General features: G+C 39.0%; 1 protein-coding gene across 1 annotated transcript in view; it reads left to right on the top strand.

Moving 5' to 3' along the window:
* The first annotated feature begins 1867 nt into the window (after positions 1 to 1867).
* The window catches only part of shtn1 (shootin 1), a 36766-nt gene continuing 24582 nt past the window's right edge, over positions 1868 to 14051 (top strand). Inside the window, exons 1-4 of the mRNA XM_017421645.3 lie at positions 1868 to 1949; positions 4691 to 4743; positions 5274 to 5334; positions 11739 to 11833. Coding sequence (XP_017277134.1) covers positions 1895 to 1949; positions 4691 to 4743; positions 5274 to 5334; positions 11739 to 11833 — 264 coding nt within the window. The 5' untranslated portion in view covers positions 1868 to 1894. The remainder of the gene's footprint in view (positions 1950 to 4690; positions 4744 to 5273; positions 5335 to 11738; positions 11834 to 14051) is intronic.

The raw sequence follows: 14051 nt of genomic DNA, 5'->3' as shown, positions 1-14051 counted from the left end.
TGTTATCATTTGTAATCATCAAAATTAAACGAAATAAACATTTGAAATATATGAGTTTGTATGTAATGTATGAATATAATATACAAGTTTCACTTTTTAAATGGAATTACTGAAATCAATCTACTTTTTCATGATATTCTAATTTTATGACCATCACCTGTATGTGATAAATGTAGTGGGTTAGAAAAACTACTCGCCGCCCTTGGTATTATCTCTGTTTTGTTGTCTTACAACCTGGAATTTAAATGGATTTTCAATTTGATTTTAAGTAATGGGCCAACAGAAAATACTTCAGCTTAATGAAGTTAAATGGAACGGGGGGGAAATATATATATTTATACCACCGAGCTAGAGACAGCACGAAGACCAAGGAACTCTTCACACAAGTCCGAGACAAAGATGTGGAGAAATTCAGATCAGGGTTGGAGCGTCGAAAAATATCTCAAACCCTGATTATCCAAGAGAGCGCTGTGAAATCCGTTAATGGGAAATGGAAACGGCAAACCTGCCAAGAAAGGGAAAAAATCAGAGAACCATGCAGGAGGCCAGAGATAACCCAGATGGAGCTGGACAGGTCTTCTGCAGAGGTGGGAGTTGAAAATAATTAATGACAAAAGATATTTGGGTTTCCTTCTTTCAACGAGTGGAAGAGACCAAAATCTGAACTTTTTTTAGCCACCACATCTGGTACAAACCTAACACCTCTCATCGTGCTGAAAACACCATCCCTACGTTGAAGCATGGCGGTGGGAGCGTCATGCTGCGGGGAGGTTTTTCATCAGCAGAGGGTGGGTAACTGGTTGGGCTTGAAGGCACAAAATACAGACAACTCTTGAGGGAAATCTAGGCTTTCCAGAGACCTGAGACTGGAACGGAGGTTCACATCTCAGCAGGACAACGTCCCCGAACCCTCTGCCGAAGACACGCTGCACTGGTTTAAGGAGGAACAGGAATGGTCCAGTCTAAGAGAAGAGGCATGCTGCTGTAGAGGACTTTGGGGGGAATGAATGCATTTGAATGCACCACTTCTCGTGTTTGTTTGTTTGTTTGTTTTTACCCCATTTACCTTCATTAATCTGCAGTATTTAGTGTCGATCCATTGCTTATATTTAAATTACAAATCCAATTAAAATCCAGGTTGTAAGACAACAAAATGGAAACCTTATAAAGTGGGTGGGGTGGGGGGGTGGGGGGGTGAGTACTTTTGCAAACCACTGTACGTATCAATTTAATGTAAATGCAAAATAAATCCAACATATTTACCTCTATCTAATAACAAACATCTGCTCTCCATCTACAGTTTTTCTTTCTGTTTCATCACAAAATTTAACTCAAGGAGTGTTAAAAATATTCTAAAACTGTTCTTTCCTTTGAGCAAACAGCATCAATTCTTTTGAGAAGTAATTCGGAGACGACTGAGCCCTGCAGGATGACTGAAACTGACCAAAACGGGTCCCGAATCCTCCACCACTCTTGCAAGAAAAGGAACAAAGTGTGACCTGTTTTATCTTATTTCATCACCTGACACCGAACCGTCCAGTGGCCTCAAAGTGAACCATTCACTGGTGCTGCTGTCTCAGAAGAAAACTACAAAAATACCCTACATGTAGATACTTATTTTTTGCTGCAAAATTGTAAAAAGTGTCTTTCAGTTTTTGGTTACTTTGCAAAACCTGGAATACAATCAGCATTCTTATCACTGTATCTCATTTCTGGTAAAAGAAAACATGTAATTCTTGTTCCCTGTCTCTGCTCCGAGCCTTTTATTGCAGCCTTGTGTTGGACTGCAGAGTCTCCACTCCTTGTCTGAGCGCCTGGGGCAGGTGTGTCGCACGCAGGGCTGCACTTCCTGACCGTTGAACTTTGGAGAGAGAGAAAGAGAGAATTTCTCGCCATGGCTGCGGAGGAGCTGGATAAAATGACTGTCATTACAGAGCTGTCGAACCAAGGTAATTCTTCAAGCAGCTTCTGCCTCGTCCTACTTTCAGGTTTTTTTTTTTTTCCTTTTTTTTTTCAGAATGCTGTTTGCAGCTGGCTGAAGATATTCCAAAGGAAAAATGTTTCAGAAAAAGTGTCTTAAAACGCGGGGTTGTTAGAAACCCATGTTACCCTGCAGACAAACTGGGACTTCATTAAGTAGAACAGTGGAGTTTTTTTTAGAGGTAAAACTGTTCAGAAAGTGTACTTTAAATGTTTGAATTGATCCAAGTTAATGATCCAGGTTCTTCCCATGAAGATTCAGCTGTTTTTATGGTTCCTGTGAGTCTGCTGGTGATTAAACATTAAAAAGAAAGTTGGAGAGAACCTGCCCTCGTTGTTTGAACAGCTAATTTGTTCTGTCTTGGTTTGGTCTTTAATTCGAAAGTAATATTCTGACCATTTAGAAGTGGGGTCATAAGAATGAATATCCTACTTGTTTGTAGATTGTACCACCGTAAAATATACTAAGCTTTCCAAATACAACCTATTGCGGCAGACATGAAAAACCAATATTCAGATTTGACATAAAAGAGCAGATTGATCATTCCACACATTCACAGCTGAGAATGGCACCATTAACACAGTACTCTTTGCTTTTTGTTTCACCCACAACAACTAAAGGCAAGTTTTCTTTACCTGTTCTTGTTAGCAGGTCCTAAACACACTTCTCCGGTGCTGCTTTAGCAGCCTCTAAGACATCAGTTTACCAGTGTCCACATGGGTTCTCGACATATCCTTCACCCCATTTTTGTTTTGAGTAGTTTTCATTTGAAGCCAAGACAGGAAGTTGTTTACACCACTCGTATTTTATGTCTGCGTTATCGATAACGCACAGGAACTTTGAATTAAGTTTAAAAAATTAGTTAGCAAAGAGGATCACTAAACTGAGTCAACTGATCAAGTTTTGAAAAGAAAACAATACGTCACACATTTAATGCTTTGCGCTGACCATCAACGCAGCTGAGTGCCGCTCCACGCCTCTTTTGGTTCTGCGGTGCTCGCCTCATTTCTGAAAGGTCACATCTGTGTGGGACGTGACCGGGTGTTCTGGTGATTTGTGAACAGGCAGAGGCAGCTTAAAGACAGGCTGTCTTTGCGGCGATTTTCTGGAACTGTTTTGTGGAAGTAACTAATAAAACTACATGGTGTCAGAAGTGGGATGATTTCATTCTACGACCCTCAGCGGATTATCCGACTCAGCAGATTTGGAAAAGGGCATGAGGAGCACAGTCACATGGTGGACGTTTAAACTGAACATGACATATTCTGTATAAGGTGATAAACCTGCCAAAGCTTAAGCCTACCTACACCTCAGTTTTGCGTGTTTTGGGGCTGTTAAGAGTCTTTTACATACAGCACATATCTTCAGTCATGCTAGTGCAGAGCGATGTCCAGGGAAGTGGCAGAGTCCAGGTAAGACACTGCCATTTGCAACCCTGACACCAATATTATAAAGAGGAGGCATAACTTCAACACAAAGTATCAAAAAACAGGGGAAACAACTGAACTCTAAGTGAGTTCATTGAGAAGCCAAGCAAAAACATGTAACTTTGGTGTAAAGAGATGTACTAGTTTGCAGAATTAGCAGTGGCAGTGTCTGCTCAGAGAAACTGAGCTAACACTTATTAAAGTTGTGTGTAGTGAGCTCTGAGAGCAACACAGCAAATCCTTCTCTGTACCTGAACACGTTACACCTGCCAATGTGGCTGCTGTGCACTGAAATGTGGCAACACGCCCACATTTCTACTGTGAAGCGTGTCCGAGCTGTAGAGCTCCAAATGGGGCTGGGTTTCTCTCTCTATTTGCCAAAAAAACCCCAAAAAACCCATTGTAGTCTATGAGGAAATTCTCATTTTTTATGTTTTTTTCTGTCAACGTTGTGCAATGCACTGCTGCAAAAAGGTCACAGAACACCATTTTAAACCAAGCTGCAGGTTTGATGTGTGGGTTTTTCCAAGGTTGAGGGAAAAATAGCAACAACTGTGACAAAAAAATTATCAGCCAAATAGTTACAAGGGGCTTCAGTGGTAATGCATTTGTACCTTTAGTAAAGAAAGACGAAAAAGAGCTTTTATTTTGTGAAATAAATAGTCACTTCAAGAGAAATTAACCAATAAACCTGGAAATTTATGTGTAACAATTCAGTCAGTCTCCATGTTATTTTATTAGCTGTATGTTGGCCTTTTAATGCTATTTTTTAAAAATATTTTTTAATTACTTAAAAAAAATATGGTTTAAGTTATGTTTTTTCTTTGTAGATTTTGATCCTGTGCAAGAAAAGAAAAAATGAACTTGAATTTTCAAATATTTGACAATTTGTTTTCAGATTTGGGGTTTCCAACTTTGGAGTTTAGCTATTTATAAAAGTAGAAAATGTCCTAGTTTTCCAAAATTCACTTTGCAAATCCCCACGTTCCCAAAACAATATTTCCAGTAATTACTTCTTTTCTTGATGGAGACCAGAAATGTTAACAGTTATAAAAAAAATAAAAAAAGACACTATTAGTAATACAGCTGTCACAGCCAGGACAGACAGGAGACACCCAGAGTGTTGCTACAGCTGAGTGACACGAGCATGACTTGGTGAGAAGTTATCACATGCTGCATGAGTTTCCATTCAATCTTACGTTTTTTTCCAACATGTGAGCACTTTGTTCTTCGCTGACATTTGTCGTGAAGATGGCTTACTGGCATCCTTTGCTCCCCACAGCCTTGCAGGAGTACGAAGAGCTGCAGAAAAAGAACAAGACAGCAGCCATGACAGTGAGTGTTGAATCTGTTCAGAAATGCCTGTTCGTAGAGTTTCCCTGGCTTTTATTGTCTTTAATTACATTGATTTGGTAACTGTAGAAAAATACTAGAACCTCTGTGTATTTTAAACTGTAAAGCGGAATGAAAGAGTATTTAGTAATAAATGACAACAAGAGAAAATACCTTTTGGAAAATGAGGACAATATAAACAACTTCTGCTCATGGTGCAAACAAATGGATTGATTCTCTCAACCGTGTCTTTCCCAGGTGGTTTAACTTTTAAAGGGGATTAAAGCAGTTTAGAGCCTCACTTCAGGAACAATTCATTAACAATGAAGTGTTAATGAAGTGTCCTTACACCTCATTAACAATCGGATTAGAGAGATGTCAGGACGATATCAGTATTTGTCCATTACAGCAGCTATTCATGGTTAAAGAATTAAAGTTTACGTCAACCCAGATTTTCTCTGATTTCTATTCATGTTCCATAAGCAGACAGTTTAAGTGTTTATTTAAGGAATCTTTGTTTCTTTTTTCGAAAGTGCAAGAGGCTGGAGGAGGAGCGAGACGAGGCCGTGAAGAAACTCAACGAATTCCAGCAGGGTGAGTCTATTTCCCTTGGATCAGGATATGTCCTGAAAAGCCTGTGTTGAATAAGATGTCCGGTGTCTGGCATTAACGCTGTTTTTTGTTCCAATTTGGATGCCTTAAAACCTGAAAATGAAATGGACGGATCCTAAAAAAATTCAAGCTTGTGAAAGAGTTAAAAAAAGAAGTTTGTGTTTGATTTTTTAAAGGAGAAATAACAAAAAGACACTGAAATTAAAATAGGCATTTTGTGAATATCTGTTTACCTGAAAGCTACAGTCTCTGTTGGTATCATTTCTTGAGCTTCTCTTCTTGATCAGCCTTAAACGACAAGAAAATTTCTTCCTCCTTTTGCTTTGATATCATTTTTCAACCATTTGTACTGTTATATGGCCTGGATTTATGTAAAAAATCCCAATTGTTTAAAAAAAAGCAAAAAAACAAAAAAAAACATACTCTATAGGGATTTCATTGTGCACTCAGGCTATGTATAATACGGTTTTAAATAATCTTAAAATATATTTTTTTTAAAATCCTATATAAATTTTTCAGTTTAATTAATGCGGCCTGGTGAGAGAAACACTGTTGAATCATCTTCACTCCCATTTTGAAGTATTAAAGTTGAATTTTGAGAAACTTGTCAAAGACTTGCGGTGTGTAACTCTTCCGCGGTAACAAATCACAGCAAAACATGTTTGTAAATTTGCAGTGTACCATTGAAAAATCCTTAATTATAATTGCGACATGGCACCGTCTTTTTAGCGGCACCAGCGCCGTTGCAGCCTCCGCTTTGAAAATGAGTCTGTTTCCCAGTTGTGCAAATACATTTCAAATGTTGTGGCCCACCATTCAATTTTCCAAAACGATTTTCCTTACAGGTTGAATGCTTTGATATGACCACTTTAGCGAAGACGGAATCCGAAATAGGGCACCACATGTCAAAAGATGGAGCAAATAGTTTGTCTTTGTAATGGTGACAGTTGTGTGGATTTTCATCTGAATAAATTTGGCATGTGCCCGTGTATTCAATGATTCTCCAGCCAAAACACATATTGTGTTTGACTTACGCGTTAATAGAGGCTGCCTCACTGTGCCAAGCAGCTGCATATTAGGACCTATTACGTGATTTCATAGCTCTTAGAAAATTGCTCCTATTCACAACGAATCGGCCGGGGGCGGGGCAGCAGGGTTGGTGGGGGGAGGGTGGCAGTGGGAGGACAGGAGAAAAAGCCCCCAACACACAATCATGCCTTTTCAACCAGAGATGGCAAGGTTGATGACAACATGACCATTGTGTTATAATGATAACACCACAAAGGCATCTGCCCCCCTCATCAAGGCTTTACAGAGGCTGCAGATACAATTTAATTCACTGCTCTGTTGGCGGCGCTGATACCATTATGCAGCACGTCGGCACAGGGGTAATCACTGTCTTTCCTGAGAGCAAAATTAAAAAAGACAAGCACAAAAAGATGGGGGGTGGGGGAGGGGTGAAGATGGCGTGATGATGATGGGGAGGCCGAAACTTACAATTAAGACTTACATTTCTGACGTGTCAGAGCCCCCTGTAGACTTGTGCTCATACACTTGCAACACTTCCAGCGCTGTTTATTTACCATGGCTACCAGTAATTATATTTAACATATCATTTAGTTCAAGGCGTCCTTTCATAGGTTGCTCAGTGTGGCCACAGGATTATTGAGACGAGGCAGAGGATGCAAATTGGCAGCTAAATGCTGTGGAATCGTTTGGTGAGGAGGGCACCGGAGGAACGTGGATATCACCCAGCACTGGTGTTCATCAACTTCTTAATTAGCTGTCACCGTGGGGAAGGAATTGCCCGCAGCAATGGCACTAATGCTTAATTTTTACCCTGCTCAACCACAATGATTAATTAGTTAAGTGGCACAGCACTCTTTTTCTTCTTCTTCTTTTTTTTTTTTTTAACTTTTTGTGTGCCAAGGTGGTTTGATTGTAGCTTTAAACATTACACTCTGCAATAGTAATTTTTTTTGTTTTTAATTATAGTGGTTTTGTTTAATTTAATTGTTTGTTTAAAGACGGACAGTGCACCAAATTCAACTTTTGAACCTCCTTTGGATTTTGACTCATAAAGCTGACCCTAATCATCACCAGGAAGATGTGTTCAATGAACAAATCATTGGACTTGCTCCAAAAAGCTTAGGTATGCTTTTAATGTGATCAGCTATCAAATCTTTGTTTCCATTCTAAATGATAAAACTATACAAGCTGTCTAAACTTCTGTTCTTTTTGTTTTAATTGGTCATATTCTTACGTAAATCATTAGCTATTAATTTACTGATTTACACTGATGCACAATCAAACTGGCAGGTTATAGCTGTAATGAAGACAAGTCCTGGAAAATTTGCATCACTTGCCTTAATTCACTTGGAAAATAATAAAAACTGAAAACATTTTTCTCTAAGGGTACCTGGTAATTCATACATTCCCACTGATTTCCTTTTTAAAACTGAATTTCAGTTTTCTCCAGCACTCCCTCATGTCTCCCAGATAATTATTGCCCGTTGCCAAAAGGCAAAACTGTATTCTCAAAAGTTTCATTAATGTTTATCCAGAATTGTTAAGCATGTCTAATTTCTTAGCCAAAGAAGAATACTCACCGACGAAACAAAGCTATGTACCCAGACGGAGTGGTAGCAATGAAGCTGCGTGTGTTGAAAGGTCATGGGATTGTTTCAGAGATTACAAATATCACATCGAATGGACAACAGAGTTGGCAGTACAGACACACTTCTGGCCCCATGTCAGTCAAGCCTGGATGGAATTGGTTATTTGGGGCAGAACTGAGTCATACAGTCATATAGCTAGTAGGCCCACAGCCTGTTGGTCCTCGAAATCCCGCAAATCATCATTGAGTCGGAGTTAAGCTCTAAATTAATCTCACTTATGTATTTGGGGATTGGGGAAAGATCAGTGGGAACTCATCGTAATGCAGGCGTCCATATACACACGTGACATTGGTTGGCAGAGGTTGTCCTCTTGAATGACTGTACCAGGGTGCTGTCTCAGGAATGGGGAAGACAAGCACTTTAAAGATGTCACTTATGCAACGCTGTGCCATCACCCTGAAACGCTACCAGAGGTGACCTGAAGTCTGACCCTATGGCTCTCCACTCCATGATGCCAGTAGTAACAATGGCCTGTCTCCCCACAACATTGGCCAGACTGGTCCTCTCCCCTTGGCGCTGGCATACACTCACACAGTAGTCATCTGGATTAATCCACAACCAAGGTTCATCACTGAACATGTTATGACACCACTCGTCATCAGTCCATGCCTCCTGGTTACAGCACCACCCCAAATGCAGCCATTTGTGCTCTGATGTTAATGACAGCCTGCACAGGAGACAACTGGCATCTGCATCCAGCTGTTGTTGAAGTGATATGGGATGACATGAGGTTTTGTAAAATCTCCAGTACCTGTGTCCAGGTATCCGGTGTGCAGATGTCATCGGGTTCTGTAATGCTTGACCCACAATACAACAATCCTCCCATGATGTGATTTGTTCTGGGCGACCAGAACTTTCATGACGTGTGCTGGTGCTCTCACGCACCCATCGGTTCCAACATCGAGCCACTCTCTATGTCTGCCGACCTTCACTCACTCTTTTGACTGTTGGACGCTCCAGCAGCTGCCTATTAAACACAACCGCTTTGCTCGCAATGCCACCACTTACGCCCTCTGGTGCTTGTTGCAGACATACCTAGCTCCTTGCAAATCGGATCGTTTCCATCCACATCGCTGGTCTGATTGTGGAACAAATTACATCTAAATCACACCATTTCTTCAGGGTGCTCAACTTTTTGTCAGTAAGTGTATATTACTTACTTCTGCAACAATTCCTTTTGCCAAACACTTATGGATTGTTGTTCAAAATAGCACACATGCAGTCTCATGTTTTTTTTTTTTTTAAAGATGTGGTTGGCATCAAATTAAAACAAAAAGCCATAGATTACTCAATGCAAATATTTACTTGATTTATTAGTTTTAAGTACAGCATCAAACATAGATTTACTGTCCTTTTCATCGTATTCTAATCCTGTAATGTTGCTGTACACTTTAGAGTAGTTTAGTAAAGGCAAATGTTTCCCTTCACTCAAGGTTAGGTTCAACATTGCATGTGGCTCTTAACAAAAAGCCTGCATCCACTCTGTTTATACCCAGCTTTTATTCATGGTCTTGTGCTCTACACTTGTTTCCAACACGAATTTAGTCTATGCTTAATACACATCAGCCCTGATGGGTGAGAACAAAAAGGTAGGGGAACTATTTGAATAAAACATATACCGGGGAAAACATTTAGTTCACTTCCTTGTAAAATCAAATCAAACCATGCACGTAGGCTGATTTATCATTGAGGCTCCTCGCATGGCAGGTACAATGGTAAAAAGAAATACACTTCAGTGTCAAGTGTTGGGGGACTCTTATCTCAATGAACTGTGCAATGAAAGGAGACCAGTGGTATGCACCTACTCCTTTAAAAAATCCTAATTATGCTCTTTGTTTCTTTGATAGCATTTTAATCAGGCTGAATGAACATGAGTTGACTTTTTAAGTTCACACTGACATTAATGCTATCTTTCAACAGAATTTCCCGTGCTGCTTTTCAAATTTTTTTTTCTTTTATAAACGCTACATCAGTGAAGGCTTCTGACTAATGGTCTCTTTGCCACACAGCACAAATTGTATGAGTAACATGTGTCACTTACTTTCTATACTAATTAATGGCCAAGTGATTTTAGTTTCTTTTTTATTAAATCATGTGTAATACGGCTCGTTTGCACGACTAAGTTTGTTGAGAACTGTAAAGAGTGACGTAAGAACAAGTTTAACATTAAGCACAGCGTTATCTGTCGATTTTGGTGGGTCGACTGAGTTTTTAAAATGTTTAACTCTTTCTCTTCAGTTTATTGCGTTTTTTAAGATTTTAGATTCAGAGGTGTTGCAGATGGCCTCTCAGGGGATAGAAGAGGTTCCCTAAGACAAGGTTCTAGTTCAGTCTTTGTGTATTTGCACAGGAGTTAACTCTAAGTCACTCCCAAAGGCAGAACCTTGCATTGTATGAGTGTGTGAATGAGAAAAACTCTTTGAGAACCTAACGCTAACGTGTCCAGGGTGTACCCTGCCTCTCACACAATGACCGCTGGAGATAGGCCATTGCTCCCTCACAACTTATAAAGGAAAACACAGATAAATGAACTGAATATATGGATGGAACCTAGCAAGAGTCACATGGACATGCACAAGTCACAGGGATTGATAGCCGGAACACAGGGTCCCGGCGATCACCAAAACATTTGAGAAGTAGTACGGACAAAGTACTTGTCAAGTACAGATTGCATGCCTGACTTGTTCGAGGTGTGTGAAACATTACGCCGTTAGCTCATGGTCGCAATTGCTGTATTTGCAAAGCCAGTATCTCTTTGTGCAGCTTCTACCTTCTCTCTACTGTCCAACACCGTCAATACGTTGAGCTACTGTATTATTTATTAATTTGAATTTAAAATACTGTATGAATATAAAGCTCAGCTGGTATGTTATGTTCACATTGATAATCTCTTTTCATTTAAGGCCTACTTAAACTTACACTATCCATTGTACACAGTGAAATTTGTCAATACTGGTTTCTGGTTCACATATTTAAACTTATGGCAACTAAACTATTATTATTATTATTATTATTATTATTATTATTATTATTATTATTATTATTATTATTATTATTATTATTATTATTATTATTATTATTATTATTATTTAACTCTGTAAATTAGGGGACATCTAAATACCAAATCCCAGTCTAAGACCTTGGTATTGGCTATTTTAATCCACCAGTTTTAGAAGAATGTTAGAAACAGTTTTAATCCCTATAAAAAAAATGGTACAATTATATCTATATTCCTAAAATCCTGAAAATGGTAACCAATATTATGCAAAGGAAAGTGATGCAGCCAAGGTCAAGTTCTCAAATAAACAAACATTGGTTTATAATTTATTGGATGGTTTGTAATTCAATTTTTCGTTAAATAAAGATAAGTATCTCATCCACATTCCTGTTATACAAACAGTAGTACTAGCCTGGAACAAACAACAACAACAACAAATCTATTGAACAAATTTATGCAGTTTTGGATTACAAGCATTAGTTTTAAGAATATCAACCCAGCTAATTTGTGATTTATTTTTAATCTATTACACTTTGAAGCTGGTTGGTTCCAGTCACATCATTTAGTGTCACTGTTTGGACGGGACAGCTAAAGAATTGATGGTATGTGAATCTGAACAGCCCACAGGATGTGCATGTCTGTATATAGTCACTGAATTATAAAAGTTATCATGCTGTTTCTCTATGATCTCTTGTATCCTTTTTTCTTAGTGTCTCACATGGTGATTGAAGAGGTCAGCGCCATTCAGGAGAACCTGGAGATTGAGAAGCTGTGCAGAGAGAGTGCCGAAGCCTTGGCCTCCAAGGTACAGATCGTTTAGACAAATGATGTCTAGACTTTAGGTAACAGGCTTTCATACCAATTTAAATCCAATAAAACATGCAGATAAAGCTTGGTTAAACAAACACAGTAAGTCGAACAAAACCTCTCAAGATGATACTCTGGTCGGTTTGTTTGCTTGAACATTACCCTGACACAGTTTTTCATGTCGCAATCAAAAGCACCTCTGCCGTCCCCACATCTTGTGGTTGAAAATTGCATTGGATTCTCCTGATTCAGAGCATACGTTTTTGGACTCCTTTGTGGGCTGTGATTGAGAGTGGGGGAGCCTGGCACATAGTGATTTTGCAGCCCACTGGTGCTGAGATTATCACTGTAATCATTTTTTATTCAATTTTTGTACAAAGCCCTTACAGTCCACCTGGATGGACCAGATTTAGGGTAGTGGGAGACTGATGGAGAATTATAGTCAAGGTCAACTTTTAGGCTTTATTTTCCCCCTGCTGTACTTTAATCGTCAGTCCATCTTTTTGTCCTTTAGCTTGTTTTTTTATCTCGTTTTTTTAAGGGATAGCAAGTATTTTTTGACAGACTAAGAAGATCATAAAAAATCATGATTAGTTAAAACAAAGATTTTCAAGACACCCTAGTGATCTGTTTACTCCATTCTACATTTACAACACTAATATGATAACAATCAACTCAGCAGTTTACTGTATTAAACATGGGATAGTAGTTTTTTTAAGTTTCAGAAAATAGATGTACATAGTTGCCAGCATTAATGCTTATTTACTTACTCTGAACAACTCTACTATGAATTGTGCCAATAGGGCTCTGTTTTGCCAGTGTCTTACCAGGACAAGGAAAAGGAAATGTGATGATGTTAAACTGAACTGCACAATCTTGGATAAGTGTTCTGTTGACCAGTAGCTTGATGTTTGGCTCTTCTGATGAACTCTACTGTCAATTCTTTTTCCATCCCTGCTTATGTACTGAAATTTGTACCTTTTCATTTTGACTGCCCTAATGCCGAGCAGGAGTGTGTATGTTGTACAGAGGCAGGTGATTGGCTAGTGGATTGAGAGGGGGTGGGGTAATTCTAACTAACTAAATGGTGTTACCCCACTCTAGGAGTCCTTCATGATCAGAAATGTCTGGTCTTGGGTCAACCACTCTTGGTGGGTCTATATTCTCCATTCAGATATTAGTGGGTATGAATTCTCAAATAATTTGTGTTAATTTTTTAACACTCTTCCAGTGTTTTTATCTTATATCGCTAAGAAACAGATCTGGTCAGCTAGAATGGCTCGTAAACTTATTCATTCAAAAAACTTGGACAACGTTTTCCGTTTCGGTACACTTGTTTGTTCCAGCCAAGCCGAAATGGGAGTTTAAATGGACCCTTGCGGCCTCAAGTACATGCTAAAAACTTGCCTCGTGCCATGTCTCTTAAAAGGCAGTAATGAACCAGGCCTTTCTTGGCCTGACAGCTTTGAATTTACTGCTCTGAAAAACATACTGCCTAAAAGCTTGATGGGTGACAGGCTGAGCAACTACTTGCTTTCAGGAATTATTTGACATCTTTTTTTTTTCTTCTTTGTTTCAGTTTTGCTCATTGCTCCTTTTCTTCTCATGTTCTTTGATATGAACCAGAGTCTCTCACTAGACATTTGCTTCGCTTGCCTAATACAGCGGGGTGTATGAGCGCTCGCCGTGTCCATGCACCGACTATTCACTCAATTAAGCTAAAAGGAACTCCTTTATTCACTAATAATCCATAAATAGTGCGCGTACAAGATGGATGGAAGAGTGGACATTGGCTTTTTGAAAAATCTTGACCTTATACCTGTGTTTTAGCAATATTGTAAACTTACAATTTCTGCTCGAATCCCTGTCTTCAGTTTCTTCATAATTTACCTTTGAAAACAAGCCCATGTAAAAGCGGAGCTGTTCCTAGATAAACAATGAATTTATCTTCATATTAATTTCTTTGAGCCCAATTACGGTCATTTTCCAAAGCAAACATTCCCTAGATTTATTCGAAAGATGCCGAATTTTAGAGCAATTTCTTAACACTTCCAACGGTTTGAATTAAAAAGCAACTAGGTGGGGAAAGCAATTTAAAAGCAGACAGATAAAAATGTGGCTTTGATGCTTAATGCTTTTTGTGTTGATGTGTGATCAAGGTAAGATGAAGGGCTGTTATTTTGTAATGGTGACCTTCAGAGAGTACAAACCAATGC

The sequence above is a fragment of the Kryptolebias marmoratus genome, linkage group LG22 (genome assembly GCF_001649575.2).
Source record: "Kryptolebias marmoratus isolate JLee-2015 linkage group LG22, ASM164957v2, whole genome shotgun sequence".
In the NCBI taxonomy this organism is placed as follows: Eukaryota; Metazoa; Chordata; class Actinopteri; order Cyprinodontiformes; family Rivulidae; genus Kryptolebias; species Kryptolebias marmoratus.
The sequence above is the reverse complement of the archived record's forward strand: the minus strand, read 5'-3'. Positions and strand labels throughout refer to the sequence as shown.